This window comes from Mustela nivalis (genome assembly GCF_964662115.1).
Source record: "Mustela nivalis genome assembly, chromosome: 12".
Classification (NCBI taxonomy): Eukaryota; Metazoa; Chordata; class Mammalia; order Carnivora; family Mustelidae; genus Mustela; species Mustela nivalis.
The window spans coordinates 1,809,054-1,823,780 of NC_139031.1; the positions used below are offsets into that span (position 1 = coordinate 1,809,054).

Consider the following 14,727-nt stretch of genomic DNA (forward strand, 5'->3'; position numbering starts at 1 on the left):
TGCATCCAGACAACTGCTCTTGCTCTCGGTCGTCGGCCACCAATGAGCTCTGCTCAAATCGAAGGCTCCACGGCGGGTGCTTCCCGACGTCTGGCAGTCACGTCCGCTGAGTCACTGTGCATTGCCTGAGTGCGTGGCTTTAGAAAATGAGGTTAGGAAGTGGCATTCTTCAAAGCCAGTTACGCTCTGGATGCTGTCCTAGGGTGTCGCTGTGGTAGTCGATCTAAAAGCAAACTCTGCGCGCCCGGGACGTGCTGGCTACAAAGGAGGGCTTTGGTCTCCGCGGCTTCCCTCCCGGGTGTGTCTGTGCGATACGTGCGTGGCACACAGGCTCGGGGTGGCACTCACTGCAAAACACGCGCTTTTGCCACTTCAACATTTTAAAGATTTAGTTAGCATTCACGAATCACAAAAGTTCTGCGATACCACGGCTGTTCTAGCTATATTATAGCTGTAACCTCAGTCTTTTCTTAATTGAGATAGCTTTGTCATATAACATTCTGTTCGTTTCGGGGGCATAACACCATGAATGTATCTCTATATACTCTCCACAGCTTTCAAATATGCAGTACAGTATTGCTAACTTGTCCCGTGCTGTCCGTGACATCAGCAGGACTTCCTTTATGACTGGAAGTTTGTACCTTTGATCACTTCCACCCGTGTCACCCACTCCCCATCCTCCACCGTAGGCAACCCCCAATCTGTGTTCTGTGTATCGATGAATCTGTTTTTTTTGTTGTTGTTTTTCAGAGTCCACGTATAAGAAAGATCATATGGTACCTGTCTGTCTCGGACTGACTTCATTTAGTAGGATGCCTTTAGGGTCCGTCCATGTCCCAAGGGGCAGGATTTCCCTTTTCACAGCTGCAGAGTGTGTGCGTGTATGTGCAGCGCGTCTGGACACCACAGTTTTATCCGTCTCCTGATGGACACGCAGGCTGTTCCATACTTTGGCTGTTGTGAATGCTGCTGCAGTGGACACAAGGGTGCTAATACCATTTTGAATTAGTGTTTTCTTTGTCTTTGGATAAGTGTACAAAAGTGGAATTGCAAAGTCACGTGGTAGGTCTACGTTAGTTTTCCGAGGAACCTCCACACTGTTTTCCACAGGGCCGCACCGGTTTGCTTCCCCACCAGCAGCGCGTCTTTTCACGCGCCTGTTGGCTGTCTGCATGTCTTTGGGGAGATGTCTGTTCGGATAGAACCATTTTTAAGTTGGACTGTTTGGTTTGCTGTGAGGTTGTATGAGTCCTTTATCTATTTGGATATTAATCCCTCAGCAGGTATGTGACATGCAGACATGTTGTCCCATTCAGTAGGTTTCCTTTCCATTTTGTTGCGGGTTTTTTTTTTGTCTTGTTTTGTTTTTTTCGGTTTGGTTTTGGTTTTGGTTTTGTTTGCTGAGCAGCTTTTTTGTTTGATGCAGTCCCACTTGTTTATTTTTGCTTTTGTTGCCTTTGCTGTTGGTGTCAAATCCAAAAAGTCATCACCAAGACTGATGTCGAAGAGCTTACCACTGTGTGTTCTTCTAGGAGTTTTATGGTTTCAGGTGTTAGGTTCAAGTATTTAATCCATTTTGAGTTGACTTGTGTGTATGGTAAGAGAGTGGTCCAGTTCCGGTCTCCTGCGTACAGCTGTCCAGGTTCCCAGCAACATTTGTTGAAGAGAATGTTCTTTCCGCATTGCATATTCTTGGCTCCTTTGTCATAAATTAATTGACCTTATAGGTATGGGTTTGTTTCTGGGCTGTCTGTTTCACTGACCTATTTTTTATGCCAGTGCCATATTGCTGTTGGTGACAAGAGAGTAAGCATTTTTTTTTTTAAGATTTTATTTATTTTCTTGACAGACAGAGATCACAAGCAGGCAGAGAGGCAGGCAGAGAGAGAGAGGAGGAAGCAGGCTCCCCGCTGAGCAGAGAGCCCGATGCATTTTTAATTGGGAGGTGGGAGGTGTGCTTTTGAAGTATTAGAGAATCTGGCAACATTAAGTTCCATATTTTGGAATTCTGGAAAAACAACTGCTTTCTTCACTAATCTGTTACCTGCTTGGCTGCAGAAGGCATTTGAGTTTGCCTAGTTTGCTAGAATAAGAAATCCGATCCATCCATTGTTTATTTATTTGTATTTTTGTTGACATTTTTTTGCATATAGTTGACACACAGTGTCACATTAGTTTCGGGTACACAACGTTAGCTACCATCTGTCACCATCTTATCATTGACTGTATTCCCTGTGCAGTGTTGTTCTTTTAAGTGGGAATTCTGGCGCTGCTGGGGGCTCGCCTCAGAGGGGTCCGGCCAGCTCCATCCACAGGCGCACTTCACGGGCTTCCCACTTTTCTGGACAGTGGTGAACTGTATTGCACGTCTGTTGTCTATTAAGAGAGGTCCATTTACGTGCAGATTGTCTTGTATGGAAGAAGCAAATAGTCCTGGGACTTACTAGGAAGTAAATATGTATCAAAACAGCACTAGAGATGATTTCCCATGAGACTCGGTGACGCGCACGGCCAGTGCGCCCGCACGCACATTCCGGACAAGCCGGCCAGACGCTCTACAGGGAGCACCCCCAGCAGACTGCACCAGAGCGCGCGTCCCAGAAGCCGCTGTCGGTGGTGGTGGTGTGGCCAGCATACAGAGGGACATTTTAAAAATCTGTCCCATGAAACTCACCACCGCCTATCTGAAGGGACGCCTAAGTGGGCATCATTTTATTGTGTCATTTAATTTTGTCTTTATGGTAAAAGTCATGTCTGAGGACGAGCAGTGGTTGCCCATGAGGTGAGACTATGGACCTGTGTGAAGGGCGGGCTCCCCCGCGGTCGGGTCTGGACCCCCGTGGTGCTAGGGCGCAGCCTGGAAGCCTCCACGAGCGCCCACACAGACCCGACGGGGCAGCGGCAGGAGGATGTCAGCTCACTAACTCCCCACAGCTGATGCTCTTGAAATGCCATCTGTGGGCTGCAACTCCAGGGCCTTCCCAATTACCAATTCAAAGAACAGAAGAAAGGAGACATTTAAAAAAAAAAGAGTAGTCATTCTTTCCTGAACACTTGCCCTATTTTTTACTCAGGGACGCGACGCACAGTGGAAGAGACGTGAGTGTCCCCTTTGGGTCCACGACTAGGAAGCTCAGAACCGAGCGGGCCTCGCTCCCAGAGCAGGTGCACGTGGGTGTGTGTGACACGCGGCTCGCCCTCCTTCCTTCCCCTTTTTGGTTCACTCTTCTTTGGTTCCACCTGAGTTTGTGCTTTCTTGTATTCGTCAGAACTCTTTGGTTGCAGGTGCCAGAAACCAAAGTCACAAAGCTCAGGGAACGTATCTGGATCCAACTCACAGTTTGCAGCCAAGCCAGCCGAGCCCACTGCAGGCCAGCCAGCCCCTGTCCAGCAAACGGGGGTGGGCGCTTGTTGCAGCAAGCCCTGTTCCAGCGACAGGACTGATAAATCCTCTTCCCTGTCCTAGGAGTTTACTCACCAGCATGGTAATAAGCCAAGTACCCCACCACTGGGAATGTAAACATGATTACGATGATGGATTTAAGTAGAATCACAGAATGTTCCTTTCTCAGGCCCTCCACTGATGCCCCACTTCTTGGGGCCCCAACTTTTTCTTGGTCAGTGACCCAGTTTTTATACAAGAGACCTGAGGCTGTGCTATAATCGTACAGAAGTCTGCATGGGTTTTGTGACTTGACCTGAAAATGTGTCATCATCGTCAAACTGCCCAGAGAAGCAGCTACTCTGTCGAAGTCCTTGTTTAGTATCCTGTGGTCAAGAGTTGGGTCTCCCCAAGCCTTTGATGGGAATGCCATTCCAGAAGGTTTTTCGGTAAGAAAGTGACCTGATTTGACATTGATTGTCACAGCTGCCCCAGACTCATCCCTGAGCACTGCCCTCATCCCCAGAAAGGACCAATTCCAGATGCCATTTCGACTGATTTCTCTGACTTTGCTGCCTACAACTCACTAATTCTTATGTCAAGTAAAGTACTCGGTTGTGCAGAGCAGAAATGGATTCTACCCACATACGCAGGAAAAGTTTCCTGGAAGGATATGGAGCAGCACAGAGGTCAGTGGGAAAGCTCAAGAGACGGGGTCCGAAGGCAGCAGGCCCGCAGGGGGTCTGGGCGGCCGGAGCCAGGTCATCCTCCCCAGGAACGTGTTGGGATGTGGCCACACGCAGTCCTCAGGGGACTCTGTCACTCAATGACCTGAGCAAACTCGGACTCTCCCTCCAGCTTCCAAGATTGGGGCAGTGGAATCGGACTGCCCTGGCATCGGTCACGTGGCTTGCTCTCCCGTCGGGGCACAGGAGAGAGGCGCGTCTGCCTCGTTGGCCTTCTGAACAGACGCCTGAGGCCTGTGCGTGGCTTCCGTCTGCTGCGTCCGGGTAGAAGGGCTTATTCCTTGTTCGGAGCAGTCTCTGAGTTACAGCTGTCCCCCACGCCTACGCTCACCGCCCCCTTCCACAGTCCCGCGTCCACGGTCCTGGGCCGACGATTCTCCTGCCAGGTCATCAGAAGACCAGTAATAGCCCGACGCTGCGTCCCGGGGCCGACGTCGGTCACCTCCCTTCATCTTGCCGTGGAGGCATTTTACCTTCCAGCTTCAGCCCCCCCGGGACGGTGAGCACAGCGCAGCAAGGGATGTTGAGAGAGACCACGCTCACATGACTTTTATTAGAGTATGTTCTGTTTACTGTTATTGTTGATTTCTTACTGCAGCCTAATTTATGAATTAAACTTTATCATAGTTTACCATTCAAATGTAGTTGAGAAATAAGGTCTGGCCCCATATGCAGTTTCCCGGACCCACGGGGAGCGCCTTGGAGCGCGTCTCCTCTGGATGAGGGGATGACTGGGACAGGTTTTGAACAAATTTTTCTTGTCTAAATTTTGCGATGGGATACTCCATCATTTGAAAAATGTTTGAGCACAGCCTAATATATGAGTATTTATTCATAAGTGGTATGTTTGGATACAGCTATTTAGAAATAAAACATACCAGACTAGCATTTTAAAAGGATGAGATTAAAAACATAGGAACACATATTTTATTTCTTTCCATAAGACACCAGGATTGTCCTACACCCTTGACATGTACATACCTGGGCTTGGTGACCTGTGTGTTTTTCCCCCTGTGTTCTCACGCCCTGTCTCTGTCCTGTAGTTAGCTATGGCTGCGGGATGTGTGCCTGTTTGCCCACACGTGGGCCATGAAACACCGTGGCCTGCTCTTCCCCAGCGACGAGAACATCCACAGGCTCAGGAGCAGCCTGGGAGCCAGAGGCCACGTGGAGCAGCCCCTCAGCCCCTCAGCCCTCACCCCGCCTTTTCTGTGGGGTTCAGAACAGGGTTCTCTGTAAGCCACTGAAATGGGGGCCTTACCTGCGACAGCAGCCAGACACCTGATCTGTCCGACTGCACTTGTCGCCACAAACAGCCGCGCCCCCGGGAGGATGCTTCTGAGCCAGGCGGTTTCATGGATTTCTTCTTCCTGTACAAGCTGCAATAGTGTGGCTCCAAGTCATGACAATGTGATTTACCAGCTTCTGCTGACGAATACCACTGAAGATTTTATTTTTATACTTTGGGTTTACATATTCGAAGTGCTGAAATATAATGGTAAGCTATCACATGGAAATAAAGCAATTACTACAAAACAAATAACTAGGAACGGCAGGGACCCAAGACAACTGGGAGTGTTTTTAGTTACCGGCTTGTGGCCAGACACTAGCTCGATCTGAGTAACTGTGTGTACCCGGTGAGCCGGGCCCAGCGTGCTGCCGGTCAGAACCTTGTGGAAACAGAACCACTTAATCAGATGACTGTGAAAGCAGGGAGTGATTCCACTGTGTGGAGGGGTCCAGACCGATCAACTAGAAGCATAGTGAGTCACTAAATGTAGAACCTCAAGTTTTTATCCATTCCTCAAGTTTTTATCCATTCCTCACTTATTTCAATGGACTAAACTCATCAATTTGAAATTTTTATAAACTAAAGACTAAAATTGGGTATGCTGTCAGCTTTTAAAATATATATAGGGTCCCTATGTACAACTACTAAGAGTCTGTTTCATTGGAGAGCAGATTGCACTGTAGTACTTCACCCCAAACTCGTACAATTTTTACAAAATTGAGGTAAATCCCGCTCCCCCAGCACTGCCCAGGAGCAATATAATTCTTCCTGTGAATTCAATATTCAAGAATTTTCTTCTGATAGCTAGAGCGGCAGAGGGGACACACGTGGAAAGGAGAACTGTCCCCCAAGGAGAACTCCTCCAGAGCAAGGAGACACGTGTGGTGGAACACATGTGAGCAGGACAGGAGGACCGTCTCCCGGGAAGACTGGCTGCGGCGCGTCTCGCCCGGGTCCTGGTGACCGTCGGCGCTGGCTGGGAGCGGGGTGAGGCAGATGGGACACTCGTAGGACTCCCGGTGCAGAGCCTGCAACACAGGAGAGCACGTGAGTTGTTGTGCAGGTCGTAACTCTGTCGTGATGGGGAACTTCCTAAATTTAAGTGAGAACTGTGTACCAAGAGACACAGACTTCTAGAAATGAAATCTCATCCCGTGTTTCAATGGCACCAGTTACACGTGCACTGCCAGTCTCGCGGAAGATGGGAAGGGAGAGTAACCTGCTTGTGATGAGCAGTTTTAGAACCAAAATACCGCATAAGATGCTGAACATTAATGGTGTAGATTTCCTTTTAGTTGAGCAACCAAGGGTGGTCTTTTTCAAAATCCTCGACCCTATACAGCTTCCAAACTTCTTTATACATTTTCATATTTTCATGATTTTCTAAGTAAGTTTTTCCTCTGTTGAATTCTGAGTCTCCCTTTCTCCCAGGGCTGCTACAGACGTCAGAGGAGGGCAGCGCACAGGCACAGCCGGGGCAGAAAGCTCGGCACCACAGGGTCCCCAAGTCTTCCCGCTCATGTCACCCAGACCCCCGGGGGCTCTGCCGCTTCCCGTTAGTGACCGTGCCTACCTGAATCTGGATCTTTTCCCAGTCTTCGCCTGTGAGCCCATGGCCGCACCTGTCCTCCAGCTGCTGAAGAACGCTTCGGTTTATGGCCAGGCAGTGGTCGATTTCCCAGCAGAGGTGCTCTATGTCTGTGCTGTAGGAGCACAGCAGGCGGTGACTGATCTCTGCGAACTGGAAAGGAAGCGGGAGGCACTGACAGGCCTGGAGGGGCTCTACCTGTAGGCGCAAAGGAAGCGCCTTCTTGGGTTCTGGCCACCTTTTTTTGTTTTTACTAACTTTCCTCAGGTCTCTACCTTTGAATAAGACTTTTTGGGGAAACAGACATATGTATATTTACCTAATAAAGCCATGTCCAGATAGAAAGAGATTCAGAAATGCCCACCTGGTTTAAGTCTTGGTGGTTGTTAACAAGGAGTACTTTATAATTAAAAGTTGAGAGCTAATAAAAGGGGAAAGGAGAGGCGCTTGGGTGACTCAGTGGGCTAAAGTCTCTGCCTTCGGCTCAGGTCATGGTCTCAGGGTCCTGGGATCGAGTCCCGCATTGGGTCCTCTGCTCTGCAGGGAGCCTGCTTCCTCCTCTCTCTCTGCCTGCCTCTCTGCCTGCTTGTGACCTCTGTCTGTCAAATAAATAAAAGTATTTTTAAAAAAGGGAAAAGGAAGAGGAGAGAGGAATTAGAACTGCACAAATTTCATCCCATTACCACCCTGCTCTGGCAGCATGTTTTTTTTTTTTTTTTTTAAGATGACATTTATTTACTTGACAGAGAGAGAGATCACGAATAGGCAGAGAGGCAGGCAGAGGTAGAGAGAGAGGAGGAAGCAGGCTCCCCGCTGAGCAGAGAGCCCGATGCAGGGCTTGATCCCAGGACCCTGAGATCATGACCTGAGCCGAAGGCAGAGACTTTAGCCCACTGAGTCACCCAGGCGCCCCTGGCAGCATCTCTTCTAATCTGTAAGCAGGGCGCTCACTGCGTGCGGCCACAGTGCCCTGCTTGCCTGGCCGTTGGAGCCAGCACTCTTCCCTTCCCTTTGCTGGCCAGCTGTCTTCCCAATGTGGATGCAGATTATGAACGATCATCTTAGCGTGACCATTAAAAAAAAAAAGATTATCCCCTTCTTCTAAACTAGTTTATTCATTCTGTTTTTTCTCACCAAACCCTAAAATAATAATAATAATAATAATAATAAAAACTCCCATTGCCCAAGGACCTTAAAAACCTCCTTAGCGGAGGTAATTGATTTATGGATAATTGTATAGCCCCTTGCTACAGAACGGATCTTTAGGACTTACTTTAAAAGTGTTTCCCTTGCCAGTCTACCACAATGGAGGCAGCATATTACTTTTATCTCAAACTTTAAAGAGTTTGCCTTGAAAGCACTGTCCTTGAATAGAGTTCTCTAACTCGCCCCTGCTCAGTTTATAAAGTACTACATTTTTGATACAAAAGGATTTAGAAAAACACCGTGATCTTAGGCCAACAATTTAGCAGGTTGTGGGGTGGCTGTCAGCACCTCCTGATGACAAGCAGCGGGAACGGCCGGGGTGAGGCAGGAGTTCTACAGACCCTCCTGCTACGGCGCGTGCACTGGTGGGAGAATTCGCTGGCGTCTGATGAGTAAAATGGAACATGCCTCCATCTTGTAGAAGCCACAGTTGCTAACTCCAAAGTGGTTTAACATGATCTCCTTCTCTCTCTATTCCTCCCCAGACTGTTTTGGTCTATGTTCTGATTTGGAAGTATTTACTGTGTGATTCTCCCTGGTTTTTCCACCACTTCTTTTCAAAAAGGGAACAGTTCTACGATTATTGGCTTGTTAGAAATTTAACGTGTCTAAATCTTTAGTAGGGGTTTTATTAAGACAGTTACTGTTTTGTTAGTGTCTTGGTTACAGTTATACAGGTCTTGGATGGTTTGTCCATCTTGCCCTAAGTCCTGTGTGAGTTCCCAGGAACAAACATGTTAGGAACAATGCCTACATAGAAAAGTGATTTTGTGATTACAAAGGGCTTCAAGAGTCCAGAAGTCATTCTCCTTTGCTAGGCTTGGAAGGAAGAATAGTTTCATGGTTTTCAGTTAGGTTGTAAAGATCTGGATTACCAGAGAAAAGGCAATCTTAGTTGAGAAAATCTTGAGAAAAGACTGGAAACAGCGAGGGCGTTGGGTAGGGGCAGAGTGAATGGTTTTTATTAAAGAGTTTTGGGGAAGAGTGCTCATGCACTGCTGGTGGGGATGTAGACTGGGACAGCCATTGTGGAAAACAGTATAGAAATTTCTCAAAAAATTGGAACTACCATATGATCTAATAGTTCAGTACTGGATATTTGCCCAGAAAACCCTAATTTGAAAAGATATATGTATTGTTTATACTTATTATAGCATTGTTTATAATAGCCAAGATATGGAAACCAGCAATGTGTCCATTCATAGATAAATGGATAAGATGTGGTACACACACACACACACACACACACACACACAGAGCAATATTAGACAACCATAAAAATGATGACATTGTGTGATTTGTGACAACAGAGATGGACCTAGAGGGTATTATCCTCAGTGCAATAAGTCAGACAGAGCAAGACAAATACCACATGACTTCACGCATATGTGGAATCTAAAAACCAAGAACGAAAAGCAGACACAGACCCGTAAGGACAGAGAACACACCGGCGGCTGCTCAAGGGAAAGGGGTTGGAGGGACGGGCGCAGTGGGTGAAGGGTTGTGGGAGAGTCTGGCTTCCAGGTACGGACGGACGCGTCACGGGGATGAAAGGCACAGCAGAGGGAGGACGGTCAGTGGTGGTGTGTCAGGGCCACGCGGGGACAGATGGGAGCTACGCCCGTGGGGAGCGCAGCACGCTGGACAGACTCGGGAGTCTCTGTGTTGCACACCCGAAATCAGCGTACCATCGTGTGTCAACTATCTTCAAATTGAAAGAGGGTTTTGGGGGTGGACTGCATTATTTTTCTTTATCTTCTCAAAATAGTGTGATACACTTAGAAAAACCCCCTTTAAGCGTCATTGTTTTTAGAACTTTCTAAAATGTAAGAGCTAGCTACTCTAGATCGTCCCTTTGCAAAAGAAATGTAACATGAGCTACATCTTTAATCCTAAAACCTGCAGAAGCCACGTTTTAAAAAATTTTTTTAAAGGTAAAATTAATTTTCAAGTTTTACTTAACCCAGCATATCCAAAATATTATTTCAAAATATGTCAATTGAATAAACTATGAATGAGGAATTTTATTCTTTTTTTCCCGTTAAGTCCTTGAGATCTTGTGTATCCAGCCTGTTTCAACTCAGACTGGCCTCACTTCAAGGACTCGAGAGGCGCACACGGCATGTGGCTGGTGGCTCCCGTGGACAGTGCTACACGGAGTGGGGTTGTTGGAGAGTGACACAGTGCCCGAGGCCCAGGGATGTCGCTTGGCCAGGGCCACACCGGGGGGCTCCTTTTTAAACATGTAAATAGCTATGGAATCATCTTCTCCGAGGGCTGTGCTGGCTGTCACCCTCTTACTCTCTTGCTGCTCCTTCCCCAGCACAGAGCTGTCTGGAGAAGTTGGCATCCCGTCCAGAGACTCACACTGCCATTCCTCCCGTGCTAGCTGGGGCCACTGACATGGCTCTTCCAAGTGGACGTGGGGGTCTCCGGGCTGGACTCACAGGACTTTGCTGCTCCGGGGACAGCCCAGCAAAAGGCTGGAGGGGACAGAGTCTGCCTCCTACAGGGTGGCTGGCTGCACTCGTCCCTGGCTGCACTGCTTTGCTCCAGCAGTTAGAAGTGTCCTGGTTGAGTGGCCACACCTGTCCCGTGTTGCTGGGCTTGGAGATGGGAACGAAGCCCGTCCGAATCTCAGAGACAATGAGATGGATGATATAGGGGATGTAGATTCTAGACGGTGGTAAGAATTTCCAGCACTCAAGTGTTCTGGTCTATGGGATATCTCATGTGTGTTCTGTTTTTATATGGCCCCACCTGTCTGAACACAGTGCGGAAGTTCCCTCCAGAGCTACGGCTCCGGGGTCAGACCTCAGAATGGGCCTTTGGGGACGAAGTGTGCCCTTCCACTTCTTTTCCTCCCCTAAGACCTCGTGGAGACCCACAGGAAGGGAGGGCAGCTGTGGTGAGGGAGCCCCTGCTGGCCTTTGTCCCTGGCTGGTACAGGATGACTGCTGGGTTTCAGGGAAAGGCACCCACATGGCTGGTGGCTGGGGTTTTAATGATGTGTGCGGGAATCTTCCAGACACCTGTGTTTTGGGGGTTTGTTTGCAATTATTTTTTAGCCATAAAGACGCCCCCAACTTACAGGAGTTTGACTCGCAATGTTTCGACGTTACGATGGTGGGAAAGCGACACACTCGTAGAAACTGTGTCCACGTTCAGGACGTGGACCTCTTGCTGGGCTAGCGCTTTGAGGTCGGACCCTCCCTGATGATGCCGGCCGGTGGCCGCAGCTCCCAGCAGCCGTGCGATCACGAGGGTCAACGGTCGGCAGGGTGGGAACTGGGTGCGCCCCCACCGCCCGCCCGTCCGTCCCTTTCAGGACAGCGTTCCGTGCAGTCCAGGAGCGACTGGACACCCTACTGTCACACAGGCTTCGTGTTTCCTGACTGCGTACCTGCGGGCTCGCGGGAGCGCTCTGGGCGCACTTCAGGTGGGCCGCGCTCTGCGGTGACCTTGGCGAGGGGAGGTGCGGGACATGCATTTTTGATTTAATGATATTTTTGATTTACGATGGTTGTGTCGGGAGCTCGTGCCGTCATCGGTCGAGGAGCGTCTGTATTTGGAGGCCTGGACGAAGCTGGCCTGCTGCGAGGAAGCTGGTGCCGCTGCCCCCGCTGAACTGCCAGGCAGCTGTAGCTTAACTGAGCGTCGATCGGTGAATCCTAGGGCTTTGCTTTTTTCTTTGTTCTTTGGCTCTTCCACTGTCTGATACTCTCTAAACGGATGATGGGCAGAAGAGTTCCCTGCGGTGTAAAGGGAGAAGTCCTTGGCCGTCTGTACCGCGGGCTCCCGTTCAGGTTTCAGGACCCCGGGTGCTGAGTTTTCTTGAAGGGAGAGCCATCTCCCAGGTCTCCATGGAATGGAACGTAGGATCTTTCCTTCCTCCAAAATTATGCTCAGAGAAAAGGGGTCACTCTATTGCAGACCTTACAAAGAACTTCGGGTGCGAGGCATATTCTGAGGTTCTTCCTGAACACAGACGTGTGGTCTGTGTGGTCTGGAGGCCGCGCACGGGTGTGACTGCCCGACCGGGGGCCGGCTCTCAACGGTCGCGCTGGGACCGCGGCCTCGGCCTCGGCCTCGCCCGGAAGCCTGTTGGAAATGCCGAGTCCCAGCCGTGCCCCGACCTGCTGGACCAGAACCTGGGCAGCGGCAGCCAGCTGGGGACTCTGCTGAGGTCACCTGCCTGACGTGAAGCGTCCACGTTATCTGGCTCCGCCTTCATGCCCTTCCTGGGCTGGGGCCCCCGCTGCAGGCGTGAGGGACCACCGGGGGCTCTCCGGGGCCCGCAGAGCCGGGAGCCAGCGCGGAGCGGAGGCCGCGTGCACGCGGAGCCCGTGTCGGGGAGACCTGCGGGCGCCAGGCGCGGGCGGGACCCCAACTGCTCGCACACGGGGACGCAGACAAAGCAGCTCAGAGGGAAACGCGCCTGAAGGGCTGTTTGGGGCCTGCCCGGGGCGCTGGCGAGGGCAGCCCCGTCACCTTGTCCAGGCGCCTCGTCCTGCCTCCGCGGGGTCCGGCACCCGCCCGCTGCCTCTAGTACTCCGGGTCTGGGGCCGGGGGCGCCGGACCCCGCGCGGCCTCACCCGGCGCTGTTCCCCGAGGCTTCCCGCTCCGTCCTCGCCTCGGTCGCGGCTCGGGCCGTGCACCCGCCGGGGCAGGCGCTTCGGCGCTTCCGGAAGCCTGGGCCGGCCGGACCCGCGGCCCGACCGTCGGGGGGGGGGGGTCTCCCGCTCCGAGCTCCGACCCGAGCGCTCCCCGGGGTCACCCGCGGCCGCCGGGCGGGGAGGGCCGGTCCGCCGTCCCGGCGTCAGCAGCGCTGGTTCCGCGCCGTCGCCCGCTGTCCAGGGGCGTCCGACGACCCCGCGTACGTCCCGGCGGCTTCACGCTTCCAGCCGAACGCCGCGGCGGACCGCGCTCTGCGCTTTACTCCTGGACCGGGACGGGCCGTGCTCCGCTCCGCGTCTGCGCGTCCGCGTGTCTGTCCGAGCGCGGGCGCGGCGCGTGCTGGCGGCGGGGCCGGTCCCGCTCCCTGAGCCTCGGCCGGACGTGCGCGCGCCGCCTCTGCGCCCGTCTGCGCCTGCGTCACGCGCCCGTCTGCGCCTGCGTCACGCGCCCGTCTGCGCCTGCGTCACGCGCCCGTCTGCGCCTGCGCCGGTCTCCCCGTCGTTCCCGCGCTCCGTGTGGGGCCGCCGGGCGCGCGCCCGTCCTGCGTCGTCCGGGTCCCGCGAGTCGTGTCCGCTGTGGAGACGTGAGTGACGCGTCTAGCGGTTTAGAGAAGCTTCTTTATTGACTTGACAGACAGACAGAGGGACCGGACCGAGCCAGCGGCGGGCGGACCGAGGGGAGCGCGCGCCCCGCTGAGCCTGCCCGGGGCTCCGGGATCGCGACGGAGCGGAGCAGCCCCCGGGCGCCCGCGTGGACGGGTCGGTGTCCGCTTGTCTCCGCACCCGTGTGGACGCGGAAACTCCGACTCATTCCTTCGTGGCCGCCCGCGACCTGACTCCGCGGGAGCCGTCGGTGTCCGCGCCGCGCGGGGTCTCGGAACCCGGGCGCCCTCCTCCTCCGGCCTGTCCGTCGGGGCCACGCTGACCCACCGTCGCCGCAGCGTCCTCCGAGACCGGCTCCCTTCGGCTCCGTGTTGCGGCTCCGGGACCCGCAGCCCCGCGCGGGCCTGCGCCCACGGCCCCGAGAGCCGCCTGCGGACCGGGCGCGGGGGTCCCCCGCGGTTCGACGCACGCGTGCGCGCGGACGCCGACGGCCTTGGGGACCTCCGGTGGGGACCACCCGCTCCTGTGTGTCTGCGGGAACCTGGCCTCGTTCAGCGCGAGATGCTGACGCCGGGCTCTCTGCTCCGACCCCCGCGAACCGACGGGAGAGCCTGCGGCGCCGCGAGGGCGGCCGGGCGGCGGGGGGCGGCCGAGGCAGGGTCGGTTTTCCACAAGCGCCCGAGGGTCGCGGCGTCCGGGCTGCTGCTCCGGCCGCCGCTTCGCCGAGCCCCGGGTGCAGCCCCCGCGGCCACCCGTGCCCTCCCCACGGCAGCCCCCCCACGGGAGCCGCGCCCGCTGCGGGCCGGAGCCACCCACCCTCTCTGGGGGGCTGCGGGGGCTTGGGGTGCGCGGCTCTCCCGCAGCCCGGCCGTCGGCCTCCCCGAGCCGGAACCCGCGGCTCCCCACGCGGCTCCCCGGCTCCGGCGTCGCCGCCCCGGTTGCGCGCTCACCGCTTCTCCACATCTTACCGGCACGTGTTAGCTGTGGTCTCCGCTCGGGAAGGCGACCTGCGGGGCAGCAGCGACCGGGACCACGGCCCAGGGGCTGGCCCTAGGGCTCTGCTGGGGGAGGGGGAGCTGGACGAGCGTGGCGAAGTGCGGAGCTGCGGGCATCAGCCACCGAAGGGCTGTGGTCTGGGCCGGCCCCGGCCCCGCGAAGCGCGGACCCCACACTCGGTGACGCGTCCACTCATTCCCTCCTGCCGCTCGGAAGCACTTCGTCGTGAGGGAAGGAGC

General features: G+C 53.7%; 1 protein-coding gene across 1 annotated transcript in view; it reads right to left on the reverse strand.

The window, feature by feature from the left end:
* Nucleotides 1–5,554: 5,554 nt before the first annotated feature.
* RNF32 (ring finger protein 32) overlaps nucleotides 5,555–14,727 on the reverse strand; it is a 37,362-nt gene continuing 28,189 nt past the window's right edge. Inside the window, exons 8-9 of the mRNA XM_082692945.1 lie at nucleotides 6,993–7,160; nucleotides 5,555–6,447 (exon numbers count right to left, since the gene is read on the reverse strand). Of these exons, the coding sequence (XP_082549071.1) occupies nucleotides 6,196–6,447; nucleotides 6,993–7,160 (420 nt within the window). The 3' untranslated portion in view covers nucleotides 5,555–6,195. The remainder of the gene's footprint in view (nucleotides 6,448–6,992; nucleotides 7,161–14,727) is intronic.